Below are 26,401 nucleotides of genomic sequence, written 5' to 3'. Positions count from 1 at the left end.
TCATGTCACTGTTAGATATGATGCTCTTTGGAAAGCCATGAAATTAGACAATCTCGTTGAAAAACAAATGAGCCACATGTGTAGCATCACTATCCTTGCAACATGGGATAAAATGAGCCATCTTTGTAAATTTTTCCATAAATACAACTATGGAGTCCTTACATCGGTGCGAACTTGTAAAACCTAAAACAAATTCCATACACACCTAGTCCCATGGCCTGCTAGGAATGGTCAAAGGATTATATAGTCCAACATTTTAACTCCTCTCTTTCTCATGTTGACACACTCTACACTTGCTCACATATTTCTACACATCTGTCCACATGTTTGGGCAGAAATAAAAATGTTCTAGCTGCCCAAGTGTCTTGTCCACACCAAAATGCCTTGCCAATCCTTCGTTGTTCTTTTATTGCATAATATTCTCTCTCATTGAGCAATGAGGAATACATAATTGGTTTTTCTTAAATAGCAAACCATTCTGCAACATAAGCTCCTTCCATGGGATGCTATCTCTGCTCATAGGGTTCTTGCATGCTTTAAAGGCTTCTCGAAAATCAAGATCATCCTCAGACAAGTCCTTCAAATAATCAAAACCCAAAATATGCACATGACACTCTTGCGTGATCAAAATCCTCTTTCTCAAAGCATCGACTACCTTATTTTGCTGTCCACTCACATGTTTCAAAACAAAGGTGAAACTTTGTAGGAATTTCACCCACTTGGCATGCTTATGGTTCAACTTATGTTATTTTATTATATACTGTAATGAAGAATTATGAAGGAATAAAGCAAACTCCTTGGGAATAAAATAGTGTCTGCAATGCTTCAAAGCTTGAACCATCACATATAATTCCTTACCATGAGAGGAGTATTGTGTTTTGAATCATTCAATTTTTTGTTGAAATATGCAACATGTTTACCTTCTTGACTCAATACTACTCTAATGGTTATTCCGTTGGAATCACAACTAACTTAGAAAATATGATTGAAGTCAGGTATTTTCAACATTGATTTCTCAGTGATCTTCCTCTTCAAGAGCTAGAAAATTTTCTCTGCTACTGTTATCCAACAAAATGGTTTCCTGTCTTTCTTGATTGTTTCAACGATGAGTGAACAAATAGCACTAAAGTTCTTGATGAAATTCTGGTAGAAGCTATCTAAGCCATGAAAGATTCTAACTTCAAAATTTTTCGTAGGTGAAGACCAACTTACAATCGCCTCTATTTTCTCTGGGTCCATTTTCAATCCATCCTTTGAAATGATAAAGCCTAAATATACCAACTCAGACTTCATGAAAGTACATTTCTTCAGGTTAATCAACAATTTATCTTACTGCAACCTATCTAGAACATATTTGACATGCCTAAGGTGTTCTTCCTTTGTTTGGTTTAAAATAAAAATATCATCATGTTGACGGTGTTAGACCCGCCAACATGTCAAGGGATCTGCTGGGTAAGAAGTCCCAATTAGATCTCAGACCGTTTAGTGTAGGAGTCCCAGCAGTGGATCATACAGTATCGCCTTGAACACGGTTTCACACAGAGGCAAGTAAGATGTTCATGTTGGTAGAAAGGGTGTGACATATGCAGTCAGTCAACCTAGTACTTCAAACAAACTCCTGGCAATCAGAATAGGTTGATGTCAGCTTTTGACATTAAAACTGGTAAAATGCAAATGACCTTTTTGCAGCGTATAGTCTAATAGCCTAAGTAATCAGCGGACTATAGGAAGACAAAGTTTGAATTTTTGGCCAGGGATGTTCACCCTATTGATAAAATTGAATTCCATAAGTAGACAAGTGAAATGATATACTCAACAATGACTAATAAGGCCATGAGTGTTCAGAAGCTTCAAAACTCTCTAGACAACATCACAGTACAGTTTAAGCTAGATAAAGAATCATCAAAAGTAAAGGATAATAGAATCAAGTCACTAGAAGACTTGGTAATTGAAATTGTATATAATCCAAATGATATCAAGGCTGGAGAAAAACTAATAAAGAAGAAAAATGAAGATATTGCTGCTTTAAAGAACCAACTGAAGTTACCCTCTTCTGAACATCCACAGGCCAAGGAGGTCCTAGAAAGCCAAACCCAGGAATATGAGATGATGGACCTCATTCTCCAGCTAAATGCTCAATTAAAAGAAATGGAGAATGAATTGGACGAGTTAATACAGCTGAAACAGGCCAGCATTGAGACATCTATTGCTACTATTATTCCTATAGTTACTACAATAGTTCCTCCATGAAAGGGATGCCTATAGTAAAATTCCTTTACCAGGCTTTTGAGAACCTCTTTTACCTCCAGCATGAGGTGAAGCATATTTTTGTAAACAAGCCCACCTTTTCAAAATACACAGAAGCTGATGAAGTCTACAGAAGAATGGTAGATATTAAATTATCAGATATAGAAAGTTGGGAAAAATTGAATGATTTACTATGAAAATGTAAGGTAAACAATGAATACATAGCAGCGAAAGTGAAACAGTAGATCAGCTAAGCCAAAGAGTATCAGATGAAAGAGTATCTGTCAAAAGGCAAAGTAAAATAATAACTAGTGTAGAGCAACATCAAAGGAGAGAACGCAGCAAGAGATCAAAGCATAAAACAACAAAGTCAGTAAAAAAAGGGAAAACTATTCTTTTAGTTTCCTAGGTGTCTACATCTTCTTGCATGAAGATATTTATTTTACTTGAATAATTCCTAAAATAGTTTAGGATATTTTGTAACTATTTTTTGTATAAATACTTCATAATTTGAAGTATAGAAGGGCGGATTGCTAAACATTTCTATAGTCATATTGCTCTAAAAATCGGAGGGTTTATTGTAACACTTTTCAAGTCAGCAGACTGGACTGAGTAATAAAGGCATTACATTACGAGATTCATGTGTTGGGCCACTCCAGTGAAGTATCTTTCATTTTTCAAATTGTTATTTTCTTAAGTATTTCACAAACATACATGTGTTTCCAATTTGAATGAAATAACTAGAATTTTACATCAGAGTTTGTTTAAGTACACTATGTGTTGAACAATTATTCATTTTAATGTTTTCTTCTGATATCTAGAGTAGGGAATTATTCATTTCTCCCTAGTTTCAATTGACCCCTTTCATTTCCTTCATTATCTAGTTTGAGGAATCCATGGTTGCTCCTTGACCCCAATTGAATAACCACTTCACCATCCAGTCTAAAAGATCTGAAATTACTCAGCTACCTTGCCCTGCGAATAATATCTTTAGAACTTGATTCAGTCCTGTTTTCTTGACAATTTGGACTCCATGACCCAGTGGTAAAAAGACACTTATCTATCCATTTGAATCAGTAATTCCACCACCAAATCAAATCAAAACCCAATCAAGCTTAAATAACTAGCCTAGAAACAATTAACTCAACAAAGTTAAATCATTAAGAGAGAACCCTTTTTGAGCATTAGGAAGGCTAGATCCTAATCTCAAAAGTAGATCTGTGGTTACCTCTATTATTTCTTTCATGAAAACCCTAGGGAAATTTTATAGTGATAACACAACAACAAGGGAAACCTTTGTTGCAGCAAGGGTTATCCGTGCAGCAATAGGGGTAGATGATGCCACAACAAGGGAAACTACAACAACTACAAGGGAAACCCTCTCAATAGTTGTAGCAAACCATGCAGCCACGCAATATGCTTCACAATCCTCCGAGCCTATGTCTTCGCAAGGCCAACCTCTGAAGCCACAGGGACAACCTTTGCAACCACAATGTCAATATTTGTAGTAGCAGAGACAACTTGGGTAGAAGCAACCCTTATATACATATCAATAGGGTCAACCCTTGCAAGGACAAGCTCAGGGTCAATCCCTGCATTAGCAGGCCAAAAACCCTAATGTCCAAGGGAAACAAGTTCAGAATCCTTATATCTAAGGACAACAAGTCGACACATTGAGACTCATGAGGATGATATCCCTCCACCGGTATTGAGAAGGAGGCCATATAGTGACCCTTTGCAGACGCTTCAGATTCACCTTCAGAGGATGTTGTTTCCTGATCACTTGCTATAGTGGTGTTGCAAGGGAATTCCAAACGGCGACGGCACAGATGGAGAGCCCGGCTTTTTTGTTTAACAGCTCCCTATGGAATTCTTCTTCCCCATTGTACTCTTCTCAAAAATTCTGCACACAAACCATTTATCATTCAACAACCATAATCAATTTCATTAATTAATCAGACGGTTGTCGGCAAAATCGCACGGCCTCTTTTGCCGCACTTTACACGTCGGGGAAAGGTTGTATTTGCAAAACCGCTCAGGGTACGTGTCGGCTGATGAGTGTGCTCGCTGCCCCCGGAGAATTACCACTATTCGGTAAAAAGCGGTTCAGGGAACTGGCGGTTTTGACGTTGTAGTTGAAAGTAACATTTCAACAAAATGCATTATAGCGCCATATTTTCCGAAGGACGAGGCCAAAAAATTCATGTTGGTTCACAGAGTCTTCGGAAATGGCCATGTCATCAAATTACTGCAGGTTCAATTTATTCAATGTGCACTCTTCTTATTTAGATCTTTACTTTCATCAAAGGTTCAGTGGATTTATGCAATTTTCAAAAAAAATTGCAATGGAAAGTGTTATTATATTTTTAAGAAATATAATAACATAACAAGAAATATATAACATAACATTTAACACCTAGTTCATATAAGAAAATATAACATATAACAATTTAGCAATATATATAATATAGCAATAACAATGCAACAAGAAATATAATTTAACAAAGCTTAATTAACCACATGAATATATATAATGGAATTGATACAGATAAAGAAAAAAATTTAAAAATGTACAAGTTTTTCTTTCCTTAAATTTAAAACAACATAATATATATAAACCATAAAATTGTGGTCCAATATTGCAACTATTTAGGGAAAAATAACTACATTTAGTATAATTTTATGTGTTTCATTCACATGAAATGTGTCTGTGGTAAATTTTCAAGAATGGTATCATGATATTTTATTGATAATTTCCATTGTTGTATGTTTTTTCCTACTTTTCATTTATTTCAACTGCAATCGAGCTCTTATGACCAAATGACTATATCAGGCACATATAACATCTCCTTGGTAGTCTTGGAAAAAATTGTGGTCTTCACATTTCGTTACTTCTTTAAGGAAATACCCTAATAACGCCACTAAACCAATTGGATATGTATAATGGAAGGATCTTTATACTATCATAACAATGTGCTTTTAATTTAGTGCATCACAATAAATAATAAGACTCTTTCTCTATATTATCTTATGGTGCAATGACAACAAATACACCACCTTCTCTAACCATATCAGAAAGATGATCAAATTTTTTGTAAATAACAACCACTTCATTATCTATCTCCTCATCAGTAAATTTTGGAAGTGGGGAAAATTGTATTAGTTCTTCATGTATCCATGGTTTGACATATTTGTTATTATGGTTTACACACTCAATGGTGGAGTCGATATCATCAATACATGCAGAACAAAAGCAAAAGTACTTTCATTTTTGAATTGAGAATCTATTTATCATTTTCTCACTTCTAAGGGAGTGCAAACCTCTTGTTCCATGTATTGGTTTACAATTATATGACTTTAATCTATTAACATCACCCAACCGAATATTCCAAAAGTACCTGCTGGACAATAAATCTCATGTAGGTGAAATTTAATGATTTTTAAATATATCATTTCAATACAAACACACACACACACACACAACAACATATACACTTACCTATGCACATGAGCCATCCTTGGATTTGATATATGGCTTAAATTTTGACTGCGCGAGTGAACAATATCATTTGAATCTACAAGTCTGGAAGCCTCTCAATTCAATTGATGCTTCCTAAGTGCACATTTTACACATGCCTCAACACAATCATGCTCTCATTTTCCATGACCTATCTCAAATAAATTCCATGTATGACGAATGTCAATTTTTTTATGAAGGCAAACCAACCAGAGGAATGATCGTGATGTTTTAAATTGGCCAACACAATCATCTCACCATACTCAATGTTCTTTAAAAGTGATCTTTCTTTCCTTTAAATTCTTATAAATAATATCAAAACAATGTTGAAAAAAATGTATCGTGTGTATGATCATTATTGATTTAGAAATGGTACTCTTTAATCACTTCACGACTATGTTCATTACTATCAGAACCATCGATACCAAGCTCTGCATGCCTATACAAAATTTGCATGAGTATAGAGACATATTTTGAATGATAATATTCACTTTGTATTTCCATTTGCGGAGTGAATGTGTAATTCTCATCAAAATTAACAACTGACAATATCATTCCCTTTGGGAACACATCACATGATTGTTTGAACTGTAAGTCTTATTGTTTCACTCTATGAGAGTGATTGATGTATTTATATATTTTCTCCCTGAAATTCTCCATAAAAAATGTCACAAAAATGTTGTCTTCAGGTAAATTAATCTTTCTTGATGTTAACATTGAATTTGCAATGGTAGTCTATGTAATATATTCATATCTTCTCCACTTTATAGTGACATTTAACAATTGAAAATCATTCAGATCAATGGGATACTTTGCGTCAAAGAGTGCCAAATGAGAACACTTTTTGCATTTTCTTCCACCAACACATTCTTTCTTATAAAATAATTGGTCATTTTCTCAACCACATAATATATTAGATAAAAATTCATGAATACTAGAAGGAGCGGGGTCATTAGACCAATAATTTACACCAAATTTTAGAATTTTCTCATAATATACTTGGAATTCTACATGGTATCGACAACAACATGTGTCATGAATAGTCACAGGCCTGACATACCATGGTTTAATCATCACAAATGTGGAAAGGGAAATATTCACATCAACATTACTCTCCATAAAATTATGAAATAACTCCACTTGAATGACCTCTGTTACTTGTTTGGGATGATCTTCATAATTCCCTGTAAATATGTGATGTTGCAAAACATCATTTTCATTTGGTAACAGATGAGAATTCAAAATCTAAAATGCTTTCACCTTGTCTCTTACATTATCTGCATGTTTATATTAGCCCAACATGCAAGCTCATTGTTCTCATCTACTTGAATCCTAAATTTTTTATTCCTTCATAAATATTTTCTTAATGTTTTATATATTCTTGCTGCCACTTACAACAATGAATGTGATGCAGTTCATTTTTTGACAATACTTGTTAACAATGCTCTACGAGAAGTTTTTCCCTCGTGAGATCGATTTTTGCAAGTGTGCAAAGGGTCAATGTCATATTTTTTAATACCAACTAATTTACCCACACCTATTTGGAATCTCTAATGCCCAATAATGGAACAACATCTCTTAAAGATTTATGTTTGAAAAGTCTATGTAATATTTGAGCTTGTGCTATGATTGATTTACCTTGAAAAAACATTTTTATCATCTTATTTACATTATTTCGAATTGTTTGTTCGTTCATTGATGGCCCAATTTCTACCATTATAGTTGGATCCATATTCTCTAGAAAATTTTCATTAAAGACAATGTTCTTATATCTTCCAATTAATTTTCGTGTTTTTCTAGATGTGGTAGGATCTTGTTGTGGGTTGGATGTTGTCCCCTCCATAAAAAATTATAAATTTGTATTTTTTACTTGACATGTATGTACATTGAACATTATTAAAATAGATCATAATGATGATTTTGAAATATAATTTAATATAAATATTACAATTTATTGAAAATTTAAACATTAATTGACTCACCAGTAGTATTGATATTCTCTTTGTCAAGCTCCTTGACATCTCTCATTTCCTAACCATTTTCATATAAATCCACATTTCTTTCAAACTCCCTATTTTTTATCCTCACATCTTCTTCAAGCTCTCTATTTGGTATTCTCTTTGTCAAGCTCCTTGACATCTCTCATTTCCTAACCATTTTCATATAAATCCACATTTCTTTCAAACTCCCTATTTTTTATCCTCACATCTTCTTCAAGCTCTCTATTTGGTACCTTCGCATCTCCTTTAGGCTCTTTACGTCCACGAAAAATCTGGATTTTTCTAACCCGGCTGTCCACTAGCTAGGCTTGACCCCAAGGGCTTCGGCGAGAATGGACCTTGTGACCTCCCGATGGCGAGGCACTGATTTTGACCAACTGAACTAACCCTTGGGGCTTAGTGTTCTCCTCTTTTATTTTTTATTTTAATTTCTCATTTTTTTCCTTTAAATCAGTTCTAATGTGATCGTACTTTCATTTACACTTCTTTGGTTTCCCATGTTCTGAAATTCAGAAATCTAAAATCTAATTCTAAAACAGCATAAGTCAATTCAATATTTTAATACTATAGATGATTCAAGGGAAATTCAAATATATCAAAACTTTTTTTTTTAATGATGATTCGTAATTTAATATAAAATAAATTTCTATATATCTTCTTGTTTAGAATATATATATATATATAGTCAAAATATCTTTTTTCATAAAAAAAAATCTTAATATTTAATTTCCATTGTAAAGCAATAAAACAAAGCTTCTTCTCTCCTGCAAATATATATATATATATATATATATATATATATATATAATCTCTTTTTTTTCCTTATAAAAAAGACAATATTTGTACCCTCACAAAAAAACATTCAAAATATCTTTTTTATAATAAATATATATATGTGATCTCCATAGCAAAAACTAACAATACTTAATTTTCATAAGAAAACAACAAAAATAAATTCCTTTATTTCAATAAGGAAAAAAGGAATTTCCTTTTCCCCATATCAAAAAAAACTTCCCTTCAATAGAAATTTTTGCCAAAGGTAAACTTGGTGGTTTTCTCCAAAGATGAGCTCAATGAACTTGGTGGTTTTCACTTTACAATTTACAAGTTGTGGTCTCAATCGAAACGTTCGCTCATAAAATAATCATGTCAGTCAACGGAAAGAATCTTTGCACAAACTCTCAAACGAGAGTTTATAAATCTTACGTCTGAGAGTTTTCAAGGAGAGAAACTCTCGCCCAAGATTTTATACAACTCTCGGCTGATAGTATGGGAAAGAATGATTCTCTGCCCAAACTCTCAGCTAAGTGTGTTTGCAAGGGCAGATTCTCCGTTAGAACTCTCAGACGAGAGTTTTTAAATTGTTAACCTCATGTAGTTAAAGCCGACCAGAGTTGCGAAAAACTCTCAGCGAATGGTTATAATTTTGTCGGTCAAGAGATTTTTGCAACTCTTCCGAAATATTGCGAAAAACTCTCAGCGAATGGTTATAATTCTGTCGGTCAAGAGATTTTAGCAACTCTTGCCCGAAATATTTTCTCGGCCAACGATGGCTGGTCAAGAGATTTTTGCAACTCTTGCCCGAAATATTTTCTCGGCCAACGATTGCTAGTCAACGAAAAGTAGAAAAAAAAATCGGCCATTTTAAGGAAATAGCCAGTTCATAGGAGTCAAATCCCTATGAAATTTTGGAGTTAGTTGATGCCTTTGGTACCATTGGATTCAACTTTGAATCTAGTTTCGAATTATATAAGTTTTATTCATTTTGGTGAAGAAATGATATTTATTAATAAATTTATACTAAATTGTGTCATTGTAAATTTTGAGACTTCTGAAAATTATCTGAAATGAAAAATCAATAATTTCAAAATCGAAGCACCAAATCATTTGAAAATTCACTTGGTACTTACTCTGAGAGTCCTCTTTAAAACAATATTTTCAGCAGAATCATTGATGACCGCATTAAAATGAAAATAGATGGATGGCCGAAAGTGTTGAAAAATCACCATTTTTTTGTCTTACCCTATTGCATTAAATGATTAAACATAGTGATTAAATATGAAAAATTATCGAAAATAGTCTAGGTTAGAGTGCAGTCTGTGTAGATTATGATGTCATAATTTTTTTTCCCAAAATGAATTACCATCTCTATAAACCATGGTAAATACTGAAACCACTTATTATACTTTTATGAAAATTTCATGTATATGTATTCAATATTTACCAAATTTCTCCAACTATATGTCCATCATAATTTGTTTTGAAATATAAGTAAAAAGGCAAGACAATTCTCTAAAAATATTGTTTCTACTGCAAAGCAAAAATCTCAAAGAAAATATAAACTTCTAGCAACTAAAGTTGAAAAAAAAAAAAAAAAATTACAAAGTTTTATGTCAAAAACAAGCTAAAAGTGTTTCCCAATTTCACATTTTCATCTTTATAGTTAAGTAATTACCAAAAATTATTTAAAATGCTTACAATGAGAGTCAACCCACCTAGATCCACATAGATGTCACAACTTCTTTGCTCATGCTATGCCAATATTGCAACGTGCATTAACTGGAATGGCCAGTATAGCTTGCGACAATTGGAATGACCTATGTGGAGATGGAAAGTGGAATCCTAGTGCTCAACTTCGTGTGATCAAGTTTCTGAGAATAATTATCCAAATTTAAAATGTTGGTGTAATGGGAAAGTTTTAGATATTTCAAGCTTTGGTTTTCCATATTTTGAAGGGAAGGTTTATATTATAGTAGAAGGACGTAGCATGTTGTAGAAAAATGAGTTCCAATAAAATATAGAATGACAACAATGTAGAAAGCCATGGAGTAAGCTTATGTCGGAAAGCAAAAGCAGAAGGCCACGTGAAGCAAGAGGTTTATCTCTTCATAATGGTAGAATCAAGCAGAAGAAAAGGTGAAGGTGATGAGTGCCCATACGATAATCATACACGTAATCTTGAGAAGGCAACATAATGTTTTAGGATTTTGGCGGATGCTTTTTGTCCCTGATGAATAGCCAATCTTATTTGAACCTGTCATGCTAAGGCTCCAACACTTTCCCCAGTAGAGAGGGTAGATAGGCTACATTAATCATTTCTTTAGAATACTCAAATATGAATAAAAAAAAAATGAAATATATGATGTGTGTGCCTCGACCCACACAACAGGGTAGGTATTTCCAGCACATCCTTAACTTGGCCTGCCACATGGGTGGACGGGAAATGCCTGACACTTTCTTTCCTCACAAAACAAAGCGTGTTTTGTGTGGGGAGGGGAGAATGATGCCGAACATTTCCCTTCCACTCACGCAACCATTTAGGCGATGCCTAACATCACCCTCCTCCACTCCATATACTAGATAAGTGTTTTGTTAATGTATTGTAGTGTGTATTTATTTTTCAATTTTTTAAAATGTTTTAACTAAATTTTACTTTTTCTTTTTTAAGTTTCTATGTTTTTATTTTTTCAAGTTTTATGTGTCTTCCAGAAATGACTACAGGTTACAAGTTTAACTTTCGCCTTGAGAAACCGCGATGTGGGGGCATTTAAGCCGTCAAAATCACCCGGGGATCACACATGGCCTGGGCCACACCAGCCCTTAACATGACTAGATTTTTGCCAACTGAGTTTTGAACCCGTGACCTTCACATCATGAAGTGACTTAACAATACACCCCTTCACAGTTTATTCTATGCCATGTGGGTTTTTATACTTTTATTTTTATTTTTAAATTAAATTTAATCTTTCTAATAATTTTTTGAAGTTTAATATATCTATATCTATATAATTTTATTTTATATTTTATAATTTATAATTTTTAAAATTATATTAATAGTAATTTTAAATAATTTATTTTAATTTTAAAAGGGTTTTAATGGTTTTATTTATTTATAGTTTTGTATTATAATGTGTTTTTTAGTTAAAAAATGTTTTTACTTCTTCCTTTTTCTTTTTTTTTAATTATCTTTTTTAAACGACTGATTTTTATTTTTATTTTTTTAAATTGATTTTTCTCCCATCTATACACATACACAATTATTTTATTAAATTTTCAATGCAAATTATTAAAAAAATATATATATTTAATTAAACAAAAATTATGTCATGCATTGACTTTATGGTTTTTAGTTTCGATGGTATCAATGGTTAAGGTTGTAAGGTCAATTAGTTGGTAATTTTAACCCAATAAATAAATAAATAAAATAAAATAAAAACAACAAACGATAAATAAAATAAAATAAAATAAATGATAGAAACATAGTCAACATTTTCCTGGGCAGGTAAACCAATGGCATATGCAAGTTAGGTTGGCCACTCTCTAGTGTGGAAAAAGGAAGATCTATGAAAAGATAAAGTGTTTGGAAGGTTGATTAGAACACGTGAAGGATATGTGCATTGTGCTTTTAGTCCTCCCCCATCTCCAAGCAGAGGTTTGACCTAATTCCTTGGACCAGGATGATTCTCAGTTGTATTCAAATCCTATTGGTTTTTGTGTCATATGGTTTTCAGTTTTCCTTGTCTTTTGATAATGTGCTTCTATTACCATCTCCTGGGCAATAAATCTCATAGGAGTGAAGCCATAAGACTTTTTTTCAATTAACTCTTCATGATGTGTATTTGATTTGAATTGATAGATAATTTTGACTTACAAAAAAAATGTCAGACAATTTTGAAAAACACATAAAAAAACAAGGATTAAAAAGAAGAAGAAGAAACAAATAGGAAAATAGACAAATTTTAAGTGTTGATTTAAAAAAAAATTGTAATCATGATATTTGGTCTTTAATGCAACCATTGAAATTTTTTTAATTCTAACCCTTAAAAAGGAGGAGGGGGGATGATATTGCATCACCACTTTTTCATTTCAACATGCTTTTTCACGTATTTCGTAGTCATGATATTTTTCCTTTAATGTCATGATTGAAAATGTTTGAATTCCAATCCTGAAAAGAAAAGGTGGTGATGTTGCATCACCACATTTACATTTCAATATGGTTTTTCATGTATTTCATTATCATGATATTTTGCTTTTAATGTCATGTTGAAAAATGTTGGAATTTTAGCTCTAAATTGAAAAATAAATGATGTAGCATGAAAATCATGATTTGATGTAACCTCCAAAAAAAGATTTGGTAAAGTTCTCATTAAGTTGGTAACATTGTTTTCCATTATCTTATTTTAAATAAGGGAAAGTTAGAGTTTACATTTGAATCAAATCTAAGGTTTATGGTTATGTAATCAATTATGAGATATAAATAAATCATTGTTTCCTTAACTAGCCTGGTGCTCCTTATTGTCCTCTTGGGGAGGCTGTACTCCATATTGTTCTGATTACACTTTAGAACGAGTCCATTCCTTTCCTTTATATTGAATCCATCTTTGGTAATCTATAATTGTTCTGATTACACTTTACATTGAGTTCATTCCTTTCCTTTATATTGAATCCAACTTTGATAATCTATTTTGTACACTTTTTCTCCCCTCAATTTTACAATTTATAAAGGGATCCGAAGAGCTTGAAAAATCAAGGGAGAGTTTATTGTGGGTGCGTACACTACTATCCAATCGTATAATAGCATGGGCGTAGAAACAATATCTATCTTCCATCCCATTCTCCCCTCTCCTCTTAGATCTAATGGTCTACTTTCCTGTTTCTTGCATCAACCTCTTTAAATTAAATTTTATTTTAATATATTTTCCAAGGGTTTGAATGTGCAAGTCTAACTTTATTCTCTCCAACTTATTGAAAAAGCTCAAACTCAAAGGTCTTCGCAACATATAGAACATCAAAAAATTGAGGTTACATTTTGTTGATAAATCAATGTGTTTATGTATTAGGGTTGATTTATCTAGATCATGATAATTACTTGTGAATATGTTGGCTTCTTTATTTATTTTTTATCTTTTCTTCTTTTATCAACCAAGTACCAAAAGTACAAAATATGAAGATCGCAAGAGACAAAGAACACAAGGATATAGGCTTCAAGTCAGGGGAAAACCCAACCAACTTCTCTTCTTATAGAGTCTGATCAAATTGACAAATCCAAGACCTAAGACTAGTACAAGAATCCAACCTCCAAGAATCCAAGTCAAGCCTTCCAAATTTTGTATCAACATAGTAGAATCCATCAATCTGAGTCACATGAAATAACATAAGTTTGAACCATAGTAGCTCGCCTCATTATCAACTCATATTCCATAGGTAACTTTCTTTTATTTCAAGTCATGTACCAAAAGTAATTCACATATATTATAGTTTGTCTGCCACAAAGAGCTTTCTTATATTTTAGGTCACCTGTGACAAAAATCTCACAGATATTACCTAAGAAAATTTGCACTTTTTTTCAAATATATAGTCCCAAGAACTCGCAAGTCTTCTCAAGAATATAATCTCTAAACTTTTGAAATTTTTCACCTTAGACTTCACCATAGAAAACATTGAATTACTTCATAAAAAAATATCGAATATCTTTCCATTTTGGTGAAGGATGCCAATATATAGTTGTTCTCATATGTGAGAAGGCACATATTTTGAGTGAGTAGATTTGTCATCCAGGAGGGTCGATTTGGCTTCATGACATAAATTGACCCAAATTACATTTAAAAAAAAAAAAAAACTCTTTTCTTTACAAAAAGTCTATATAGGGCTTTGACACTTTGAATCAATAAATCCTAGAATCATGAAGGACATACTTAACTAATGAAATAATAATAATAATAAAATTTATTTTCTTATTTTTCTTTTTTCTACTTTTTACATAAAATACACCAACGTAGTTACACTTTGAGGTGAGCTTTGCTATATCTATTGGTCTTTATATGAATGGCTCTCAAATTTTATTTTATAAATTTAGACTAATACATTTTTAGTGAATAAGACTATTAATTTATAATTATTTGTCTTAGATCAAGGGTTTAGAGATTTCAAGCAAAGCATTTTTCTTTACAATAGTAGTGAAAAGGCCTCTAATTTATAATTTTTTTCCTGTGAAAATAAGAAATTAGAGATTTCAAGCAAGGTGATTTCAATTAAAATAGTGTTGGAATACATTCTATGACATTAGCTCAAGTAATTACAATAAAATAGATCTAAATATTTCAATCATGATACACTATTTCTCCAAAAAAAAATTAACAATACAAAAAACATAAATAGACTACACAACTCAAACTTGTGATTCCAACAAATCCTTATTTGACTTTGGGTAAATTAAACTGGAAAACATGGCACAAAACCCTTCAAAACATAAATAGACTACTATGTTTTACCAGTATCTATCAAATCCATGTTTTTCTTGATATTAATCTATTCTATATTTTGATCATTTTTTATAACTTTCTAATAAAAAATGTAATTATCAATATCTATTATTCTTCAAACAGTGAGAAAAATTATCATAAACTCAATTGTCAAACCAACTTTTGTAATCGGCAAATATAAATTAACTCATCAATATTATTCAAGTAAAACCACCCCACCAATAATTGGTGATTATAATCTTTAAGGGAGAAAACTTTCACTACCTAAATCTTGAATCATTAACATATTTCTATATATCTTAAAAAAAAATTATTAATCAAACATAATCATATTTAAAACTATACACTTTTACTTTAGACCCATTCAATATCTATTCTATATGTTAATAAGTTTCTTTTCAAAATTTAACAAAAATATTTATAAACATTATTTGTTTCCTATGTTATTTTTTCAGTACATGTAATGTATACATTTTATCTTATAATTATTATAAAAGTAGTTTCTATGAATATTTATCAAGTCCGGCTAAGATTGTGACCTCTTTTACTAAATAGTTTAAAACTATATAGCTTTACTATTTATCCTAGGGTTATACAATATAATTAATTATCATTATTTTTTTTAGATGATTTCTTTTTATTAATTAAATTAATGGAATATTATTGCGGTTTTCAAATTTTAATTTAAGTGATTTAGTGAATTTCTAAAAATAAATTATATTATTATTTATTGGAATGATAGATTATAATAGATTTTTTTATATATTACTAAAAACATCAGGTAGAAGTAAAAGCTATTATTTATAGATTTTTTTTTATATGTTAACAAAAATATTTGGTAGGAGTGAAAGCTATCTTTTATTTGGTAGGAGCCAAAACTATTTCTTATGGAACACTAAATTTTCTTTGAATAATAATAATAAATCAACCAACATTTTAATTTTTATGGTACTTAAATCACGACGAAACAGTTCAAAGTAATTAGCCGCCTTTGATGGTACCTTGAAACGACGTTTACAAGATTCTGTGCAGCAGAATTCATAGACTTTTGGAAGATTACGTGACCCGACTGAAACGAAATCATGACTGCATCCTGATTGGATAATGTTTACAAGATTATTATGTGCTCTACAATTATTTCAATGACGTTTGAAGATTACGTGGGATTCAACTGAAACCGTGACCTCATTTCGAAAATCCATTCAAAATTATCTTCACTCAAAGTAAAAAACATTGAATTGTTAGATTACCTTGTACTGCAGACTAGCATTTAAAATATATATATATATAGATAATTTCAATAAAATTTGGCAGATTCTATTGAAACTGAAAACCATGACCACATACAGAAAAGCTTGGTACAAGACGTGTCAGGGCAAAAAGTGATATCCATGGCTCATGTTCAATTTTGACGTATTGACCGCGTATGCCGTTCGTTTGTTTTCTTGAAAAATATGTGTGAACGCTCATCTAATATACGCCGGGAAAGAGACGCCTGTCCGAAATGGGCCCACTATTCGGGCACTGACGCCCACGATCTGATTAGTTCATTAGATGCCTTTCCGACCACTGCCTTTTCTGTCAATCAATTTCACTGATATATCACACACGTGTTAACACAAGTGGCATTCAAATCTTCATTTCAGCTAACCAAGCAAATTTCCAAATGTGAAGGCTAATTTTTTTCACTAAAGTTTAAAACTAAATTAGAGATAAACAAAGTTCCAAACATTTTCACTTTTTCACCACTTATCTTTTCGCGTTTTCATAGAACTGTAATTCTTTGTACCATCAAAGTTAAAAATAAAAAATAAAAAATTCCCTTTTATAAAGTTTAGAATATAAACCTAACATAAATACTCCTTATCCATGCTTCACATATCCAATCCAATTCCAAAATTCTACATCTTTTTCTTTAAAGAAGCTAACCTGACCATTCATATGGTCTCATATCCTATCCAATTCCAATTAGCTCCACCCAACTTTTTTTTCGACATTCATATGGTCTCATATTCTATCTTATTCCAATTAACTCCAACCAACTTTTTAATGGCCATTCATATGGTTTCAACTTTTCATATGGATGTGAAAGTCGATTTTTTTTTTCAAATTTAATAGGTCAGTTAAATGTGTAAATTAAAATTTCATTATTTTTTTAATTTGAAAGTTTAATATTAATAAAAAAATTACAATATATAGATTACTATATGAGGAATTTCCAAAACTGAGATCTCAATTTTTATTTTTTATATAGATTATTAATAATTATATTTATCCAAAAAAAATTATATCTAACTTTCTATATAAGTAAATATTAATGCTCAAATTGAGGCTACATCCAAAACATTGAAGTAGATGCCATCATAGTTGGTCCTTTATCTTTTGCAAGAGCTAACCCAAATGTTGCAAGAAATAATCCCCAAGGATGTCACTGCTGCCATCATACCGCTGAAGCGAGGATACCTATGTCAAACCATGGAAAGACATACCACGAATGCCAAAACTCTTGGCTAAGTGAACACTAGTAATATAAATCTAGTGCAAGACATGATGCACTATAGTATGGAAAAAGAACCACATCCAAACAAAAGAATACATGTTTGTGGCTCTAATATGTCGTTGTAATCCCAAGAACGAAAAATCATTGAAGGGCCTACTAGAACAAAAAAACAATTGCTTCGGGAGGGAGCCAAAAACCACTGCTCATATCCCACCACCTTTCTGCACTACTCATATCCTACCACCTACCACCTTTCCTCACTGCTAATTTCCCACCACCCACCACCTTTCTGCATTGCTCATTTTCCACTACCCACCACCTTTCTTCACTGCTCATTATTTGAAGAGGACATATTTTCCAGAACTCGAGCACTTGAGCCACGAAGGTCTCTAGCATCTCCTCCATCTAACTCACAAAAATGTGGCTCTTCACATGCATGAGGTGAGCATGTATTCTATCCACATAAAAGTGCAAGTCTCTCAACATCGTTTTGACATCCTCCAGGGAGGAAAAGATGATGTACTTCTCCACATGTTTGTCTCTCAGTACCAAAACTAACAGTGCCTTCATTTCCAAATGAAGTGCAACTGAGTTCAAGTATTAATTTCTTCTTTCTACCCCTAGTGTGCTCAGGGTTCGACACCCACCATCTCAGGTGACATCTTTGATTTGTGAAGAGGTAATTCTAGTTCCCTATGGGGTCGACCCCTACCTACAAAAGGACACATAAACTGACCCAAACCACCCTCTACCGTGTTCAGACACCAACACATAGTCTGGTTGTAATAACACCATATGAAGGGATGAAACTTTGGTGACAATCCACCAAAGAAGGCAAAAGGTGACTCAAACTCATCTATAGACTTGACTCCCTCCCCCATCGGACAAAGCAAACACCACCGCAATATTGCAAAACTATAGCCACCCAATAAGCAGATACTCGGCTTCAACCCACTCTCACAAACCCAGACCCAAAAAGAAAATAAAATTACCCAAGCCAATCTTTGCCACATAAGCCAACTAAAACCACCATCAACATTGTCAAGATAACATGTACCAAGACACCAAATATCCCTGGATAACTCGAGAGAAATACATGACTTGAAGAGGTAAACACACCCTTTTGGACCCAATGAAACATTTACCAAGACTAGACAAAAGACTAGAGTAGACGAAATTGACTTGTAGGCCGAGCCCTCAAACCCCAATTGAGAATGTTCAAACTCCACTGTCTAACGTGACACAAAAGCAAAAGCCATTGTTACCTCTACACACCAGAGGGGGATAAACTTCAATATTCCTCTCCACCCTTTGTAAAACACCAAGACATTCCATACTAGGTTTGCTTTCCACCTCACCTTCTCAGAAAAGAAGCTCCAAGAGGTTGAGATCTTATCCTCACCTATAGCTCTCTCTTCACAAACGAACTCACTAGCTCTCCATGCCATTTCAAAATACCCCAACCATTAGTATATTTGCATGCTCATACATATGAAGCACTCGTCGTGTACCAATGTCATTAAATGGAGGATTAAAAACTTGAGGTGGTAGGCATAACACTCGAGCTTGTGTGCCATCTACCATAAGACCCCATCAAGGGAAAATTGGATTAAAGTTAATTTAATAATATCCACGGGGTCTTGGATAGATGGTGAGTAGGTGTTTTGTTAAAACACTCCTTGATGTGAAGTCATAGGTATTCCCCCCATGAGGGTGATATATTGCAAATGTGATATGTAACTTTGATATTTTTATTCCTAAAAGTTTTATTCAAAAGAGAATTAAAATGAAATTTTATTTGATTAATTTTTTTTAGAAAAACTAATTTTATTTTTATAAAATATATGTAGCTTTTTGATTATTTGAAAACATTTTCCAAATAAATCACATTGTTAAATTTAGACATACAAAATGCATTTGAAACCAGCTAATATAATTCATCATTCTCAAATATATTAAGTTATTTTGAAATAATTCTAAAAATATATAAAAATAAATTAATAATTTTTTTAAACATCATTTTAAAACATATTAATTTTTTTAAACAATTTTAAAAGATTTAAAAACAAATTCCCTCGTAAAAATAAACTCTAACTCTAATTAAAAATCCTAACTTAAAAATTAAAAGTTATATACACATATTAAGCGAGGTGATTGCACCTTATTCCACTCTTTTTCTTTCTAATTTTATGGCTTTTAATTATTTTTTTTAAATACCAATAAAATATAGAATTTTCAAAAAAAAGATTTGAACATAAAAGGTATTGACTCTTATTTATTTTTTATTTCTAATTATCTAAATTTTAATCTATATTTTTCCATCAAAATGAATTCCAACTTAAAAATTATTAAGTAAACATTAATTAAATGTATTACAAAGTACTCTGATTATTTTGATTGAATGTATTGTTAAAAACTTTTGATTTTAAAATCCCATGCTCAAAATTCATGAATAATTGTACCATTCATTAAGAAAAATCGAAATTAAAAATGAAATTGGTATTTAAATATTAAATTACTTCTATAAACAAGTAAGTTAAATGAACAAAATGTGGAGGCAGGTGATTAGCCCCTTATTCCACTTTCTTTGATTTCTAATTGTCCTATCTTGATTTCTAATTGTGTGACCTAAATTTAAGTATTTTCTTCCTCGGATATCGTGAAAGTCAGCAACAAAATTATCTGGTGAAAACATTTTTTTCCTCCTTTTCTTCCACGTAATCAGCAAAGTCACCCTGAAATTCCCTTAAACAATTTTTACTAAATTTTCGTAAAAACCCCAAATTTATTCCGTTATTTTTGGCCAGAGACAAATTTCGTTTCCCTCATTTCCCTATTAATTGCGAGGTACCTGGGAGTTTGTTTCAAGACCAGCAAATAATTTCTTCCATTTTCTCTGCATTCCACTATGTCGGAAAACACTTTCACTGGACACGGCAGCGAAATGGTAAGCAATACGAAGAACAGCCATTCCCAATATATTTCTCAGAGAAATCGATGATATGGAAGCTTCTAACAGAACTGATTTGCTTTTCTGCAATTGTTTTTCAGATAATCGATACCGCTTGCAAGCAGGAACCGGCGCCCTCATCTTCGTGTGCCGCCTGCAAAACCCAGAGAAAAAAATGTAGCGAAAAATGCGTTCTTGCCCCATATTTCCCGCAGGATGACGCCAAGAAGTTCATGCTGGTTCACAGAGTCTTCGGAAATGGCCATGTCATCAAATTACTGCAGGTTCAATTTACTTAATGTGCACTCTTCCTATTTAGATCTTTATTTTCATCAAAGATTCCGCTGATTATGCAATTTTCAAAAAAATCTGAAATGGAAAGTGTTTGAATTTTAAAGATCTTTACTTTCATCAAAGGTTCAGCTGATTTTTGCAATTTTGAAAACAATCTGAAATGGAAAGTGTTTGAATTTTAAAGATTTAAAGATGATCTTTACTTTCATCAAAGGTTCAGCTGATTTATGCAATTTTCAAAAAAGTCTGCCATGGAAAGTGTTTGATTTTTTTTTTAAACCGTGGAAATAGATTCTGCGCTTTCAAAAATTTCCGTAGCATTCAAACTTTTGAAACTTAATAATATCAAGATTTCTAAAAATTTCAACGAGATTTCTTCAAAATTGTGCAGAAAAGTCATTCTGCGCTCTTCCTCTTTAAAATTGGGCAGAAAAGTCATTCTTTTTCTGGCAAAATCTTCTGCGCTCTTCCTCTTTAGGACCGAACTAACCAATTACCGAATTAATCTGAAGATCAGAAGCGATTGATCAAATATATATGATAGTACTGATTGTTCATCTTATAGATTATTTAAAACTTAGGTTTGATAATCCTTTCATGTGTTACAGGATCTCCCGCAGGAGCTGAGGGATGAAGCAGTAAACAGTATGGTGTATGAAGCCAACGAAAGACTTCGAGATCCCGTCAATGGGTGTTTAGGAGTAATCAATGATCTGCGCGGAAGAGTGGCGGAACTGGAATCGCAATTGGCTTTCACAGAAGAAGCGCATCGGAAATATATTGTCCTCTTAACCCTCATTACTGGATGTCCTGAAGGTTCCGATCCCAACTTTTACAGTACGTCACCGCAAGAGACAGAAGAGTACTGTGGAACGAACCCATGCTCAATTGGTGTGGACGACTTAGATCCACTTCAGCTGTGGGATCATCTTTGGACATAAGCAAGAACCATTCAACACTGTACTGCGATTTGAATTTCCTGTCTCCTCTTGTTTTAAATTTTTTAAAATGTTACTTTTCTAAATCAAGGTTTAAACCTACATGTCTGTTCAAACTATTGAGTTTTGTTGTGTTAATTTATTAATCACGGGTTATTTTCCTTTTCAATTTTGGTTATTAAAATAGTATATATATATATAATAAAGGAGCGAAAGTCTGCTCCCTTACAAATTATCAACAAGTTATTCCATGTAGCTTGGTTTTCTTTGATTAATGGTGATGAGTCAGTTTGCATGAGCTGTTAGCAGTCAGAAATAGTTGTCCTCATTGCTGGTTTGACAAGTAAGTTATGATAAATTAAAAATGTTTAAAAAAAATGAAATTCAATTATATAATTTTAGTAATTTAATTTGATCTGATGATTATTTTTATTATAAATTTCAAAATATTTTTAAGAGATTTTTAAGACCTTGTGCTAGTGGCGCTATCTCTATTTAAATTACAAATTTCAGAATATCAACTATTTGACTTGCTTTCAATCATTTAGAATTTAAAAATATCCCAAAATATCCAATCAAAATTATGCTCAAATTCATTTATATATTTAAAAATATAATCCAATTACCTTAATATCAAAATTATGCGCAAATTCATTTATATATTTAAAAATATAATCCAATTACCTTAATAAATTATTAGTAAAAAATATGAAATTTTGTTAGGTTAATTCACATATAAATAAAAAAATTATTAAATTTTGTTACGTTAATTCACATATAAATTTAAAATCTAATTTCAGTAATCCAGTAAGCAGTTTTAAAAATATTAAATTTTGTTATGTTAATTCACATATAAATAAAAAAAATATTAAATTTTGTTACGTTAATTCACATATAAATTTAAAATATAATTTCAGTAATCCAGTAAGCAGTTTTACATGGTTTACTAAAATATTGAATTTCATTATTGTTAATTCACCACGTTTTCATAAAGCTTTCTTAAAAGTATAATTCAAATAATTATAAATTATAAGCTATATTAACAATTGCATCACTGATTAAACTTGTCCTTTCTTTAATAAGGTCAATTTAAAGTGACATGTATCTAATCCACTCTGTCCATTAACAACAAGCACCCGCTGTAGATTGGCATCAATTGGGAACACATATGTGATATGGAATGAGTTGTAGATTGGCATCAACTGGGAACACATATGTGGTATGGAATGTTAGGCAGCGACATACATATACGGAATGCTACATGGACAATTATGTTTAGTTTAACACAAAACCCATACTAACATTCCTATTATTGAAGATTTAATCACTAATGTAAAAGCGGAGATAATTCGGAAAAAATTAAGTGGTGCTCTTGGATTTTTGATGGAATGAAATTTTTAAGAGGATAGGAGTGAAAGGATTAATTTTTGTGGCCCTCAACAAATAAATTAATAGAAAATATTTAGTTAATAGAAAAGATATTATTAATTTTGATTTATATATTTATGGTGGTATTATTAGATGAAATATAAAAGAGAATGTTTTAAAATTGTTTTTGTTTGGCTAGGAGTTGGTCTTCCTCGGATGTAAGAAACAGGTTAACGACCCAAGACTTCAGGGGCATCTAGCACAGGTGAAAGCATCCAACTGGCATGGTTTTCCTTGAATAAGAGTGATGAGTCAGCCTACATTCGAGGTTAGCAGCTAGGGATGGTTGTCCTCCGGGTTGGTTGACTTATGATAGTTTTCCAACTTGTGGAAAAAAAAATATAAAACAACAACTCTTTGTTTTTCCATTTAAGTTTAATTTGTTTTTTTTTTAAGTTTGTTTCAATATTAAATGGTTCATTAGTTGGATGTTGAAACTAAATTTATGCTAAATTAATAGTATTTATTCTTAGAGATTATATATCTTCACATTCTTTCATAATATACAATGTTAGATAAACATATATATAAACAAGTTTTAGTAGAGGCGGTTCTTGTCGCTAAATTGGAAATTATGTTATCAAAGAAATTGCAAAATGATATATGAAGTGGAAAAATTAATTGCATACTAAGGAGAAAGCACTTGCATAAATTTTGGTGGGTAGTAATCACGAGTAAGTATGCACATATACATTTTTACTTCTATGAAGAGCACATAAATAATGGTGGATAATAACTCCTACTAAGTGTATTTATTTTCATCTTGTTCATATCCATTTTATATGTAAATATTTGATTAAATTATGTTGGGCAATAATTGATGGTAGTTATTTATGTGACTTGAACTATTTTCAAACGTTTTAGTTTTAGGTAGTTTTCTTGTAGAGTTTAGAAATGAAAAATCAGTCCATAAATATCTAAAAATCATGGCATAAATATTGCAACAGCGTCTAGAAATTATGGCAGAAAGTGGTCACTTGACATTCTGTTGTGCAAATGCTATAATCAGACCTTCAAATTATGGTCTAGTCAAAGATTTGAAAAACATTTCTCTCAATAATACTAAAAAATAAAATAATAGTGGAAATAATAAAATTAGATTAGATTACATCATCAAATTTTAGAGGGAAAAAAGAAAAAATTGTTTTTTCTAACTCGTATTTTCAACTTATCTCCCTATGGGTTTACTCAAAGTGGAAACACTCATTGGATGCTGAATTCGATTCATCATCCAAGGAGTACCCATGTGTCATACTTTCAATGGACCCTGCTACATGAAAAATGAGAAATACACGAAAAATGTGATTGCAATCACATTTTTTCATGTATTTCTCATTTTATGCAACATTGGTATTCCTTGCATGATGAATTAAATTTTGCATCCAACGAGTATTCTTGCTCGAAATTTAGGTAAATACTTAGGGAGATAAGTTGAAAATAAAAATTAAAAAGATAGTTTTATTATTTTTTAATCTTTTTACTTTTTTACTCAAAAATGGTATTCCTTGCATTGATGAATTAAATTTTGCATCCAACGAGTATTCCTTTCATGATGAATTAAATTTTGCATCCAACAAGTATTCCTGCTCGAAATTTAGGTAAATACTTACGGAGATCAGTTGAAAATAAAAATTAAAAAGATAGTTTTATTAGTTTTTAATCTTTTTACTTTTTTACTCCAAAAATGGTGAATCATTCCCATCGTTGACATCATCATCTTGAATCCTATTAGTTCTTATAAAGTTTATTTTGGTTGTACATTTTTCTTATGAAGTCCATTTTAAACCTCAAAAATCTCTTAATGAAAATCTATATTAACATTAATATTTCTAAAAATTTAAACAATATAAAACGAAAAGTAATTCAAAAAGAATGAAATGATATCTATGGATATATAGAAGAATGAAATTTAAAAACCACTAATGAAAATCTGTATTAACATTAGTATTTTTAAAAGTTCAAATAATATAAAACCAAAGATAATTCAAAAATAAATAAATGATGTCTATGGGAGATGTAGAGGAATGAAATTTGAAAAGACAAATAGTTAATGGTTGAAACCTTTTTATAACATCACTATACTATACATGGTACCAACTATAAAATCAATTTAATAAAAAATAATTAAGTGATGTCTATCGGATATGTGGAGGAATGAAATTTGAAAAGACAAATAGGTAATGGTTGAACCTTTTTTTTATAACATCACCCTAATTAAAAAATCATTGTATATGGTACTAACTATAAATCAATTTTATATAATTAAAATTATGCAATGTAAAATATCCAATTTCATATAATTAATTTGAATTCATATATTTGGTTTTTTTTTAATAGTATAATATTTTATTAAATTTAATTGATAATTTTTTGTTTTAGGTTAGTTTTAATATTGAGGGAAGAATGATTAGGTTCATTTAACTGTTTATTTTGAAAAAAAGTTTTCGAAATTTTAATTTAATTATCTATAATTTTTTGGTGGATGGTTGGATTTAATCTAGAATATTCATAGTAATTACATAAATTAAAAGTTCAAATTTATCTCCAAAGTAAGTACATCTTTTTCATAGTATTATACACAAATTAAAGGTTGAAATTTATTTCAAGATAATTACATCTTTTTCTCCCTTTTAATTAAATGGATTAATTGAAAGAAAAATCACATGAGCAAGTGTCATATGAAATGAGTTATGATTTTTTGGGAATTTGGTATTGATAAGCCATGGTGTTGTAACAAAGCTTATTTACACATTAAGAATATTTATTTTAAGATAGAGGTAGATCTCCATAATTAGGAATCTCGTTTCATGTTTTTTGAAATAAATTTATATATATATATATATATATATATATATATATATATATATATTAAATTAATTCTTTTAATAATAATAATAAAATTATAATTTATTTGGTTTTGGTATATATTTTTTTAATTTTAGCAAAGTAAAATATATTATAAAATAATTATTTTGATTATACTAGATTATTTATCTATAAAATATTTTACAAAAATTATAATAAATTTAATTGAACTGGGATATTCAATACCATAATTTAAAGATAGAATTTTAAACAATCACATTTATATAACATTTATTACATAGATTATAAAATTCCTATTAATTGGTGATGTAAAATTAGAGACAATTTGGAAATAATTGTGTGGTGCTTTTTGTACTTGTGATGAAATTAAATTTATAAAAATAAAAAGGTTGATTTTCATGTGTTAAATAAATAGTTATATATTTTAAAATCAACCTTA

At 31.1% G+C, this 26,401-nt stretch overlaps 1 protein-coding gene across 2 annotated transcripts; it reads left to right on the top strand.

The window, feature by feature from the left end:
* The first annotated feature begins 20,316 nt into the window (after nucleotides 1–20,316).
* LOC149156342 (LOB domain-containing protein 23-like) lies at nucleotides 20,317–21,840 on the top strand. Of its 2 annotated transcripts, none has more exons than XM_089438527.1 (3): nucleotides 20,317–20,473; nucleotides 20,578–20,760; nucleotides 21,391–21,840. In XM_089438527.1, the coding sequence occupies exons 1-3, from the start codon at nucleotides 20,435–20,437 to the stop codon at nucleotides 21,709–21,711; spliced, it is 543 nt and encodes a 180-aa protein (XP_089294653.1). In that variant the 5' UTR covers nucleotides 20,317–20,434; the 3' UTR covers nucleotides 21,712–21,840. The 2 variants fall into 2 exon arrangements, with proteins under 2 accessions (XP_089294653.1, XP_089294652.1); XM_089438526.1 differs by having other exon boundaries at nucleotides 21,379–21,840.
* The last annotated feature ends 4,561 nt before the right edge of the window (nucleotides 21,841–26,401 follow it).

This window comes from Pinus tabuliformis, chromosome 9 (genome assembly GCF_031772625.1).
Source record: "Pinus tabuliformis cultivar Carrire ecotype Pingquan chromosome 9, CPIR1, whole genome shotgun sequence".
NCBI classification, from domain to species: Eukaryota; Viridiplantae; Streptophyta; class Pinopsida; order Pinales; family Pinaceae; genus Pinus; species Pinus tabuliformis.
The sequence above is the reverse complement of the archived record's forward strand: the minus strand, read 5'-3'. Positions and strand labels throughout refer to the sequence as shown.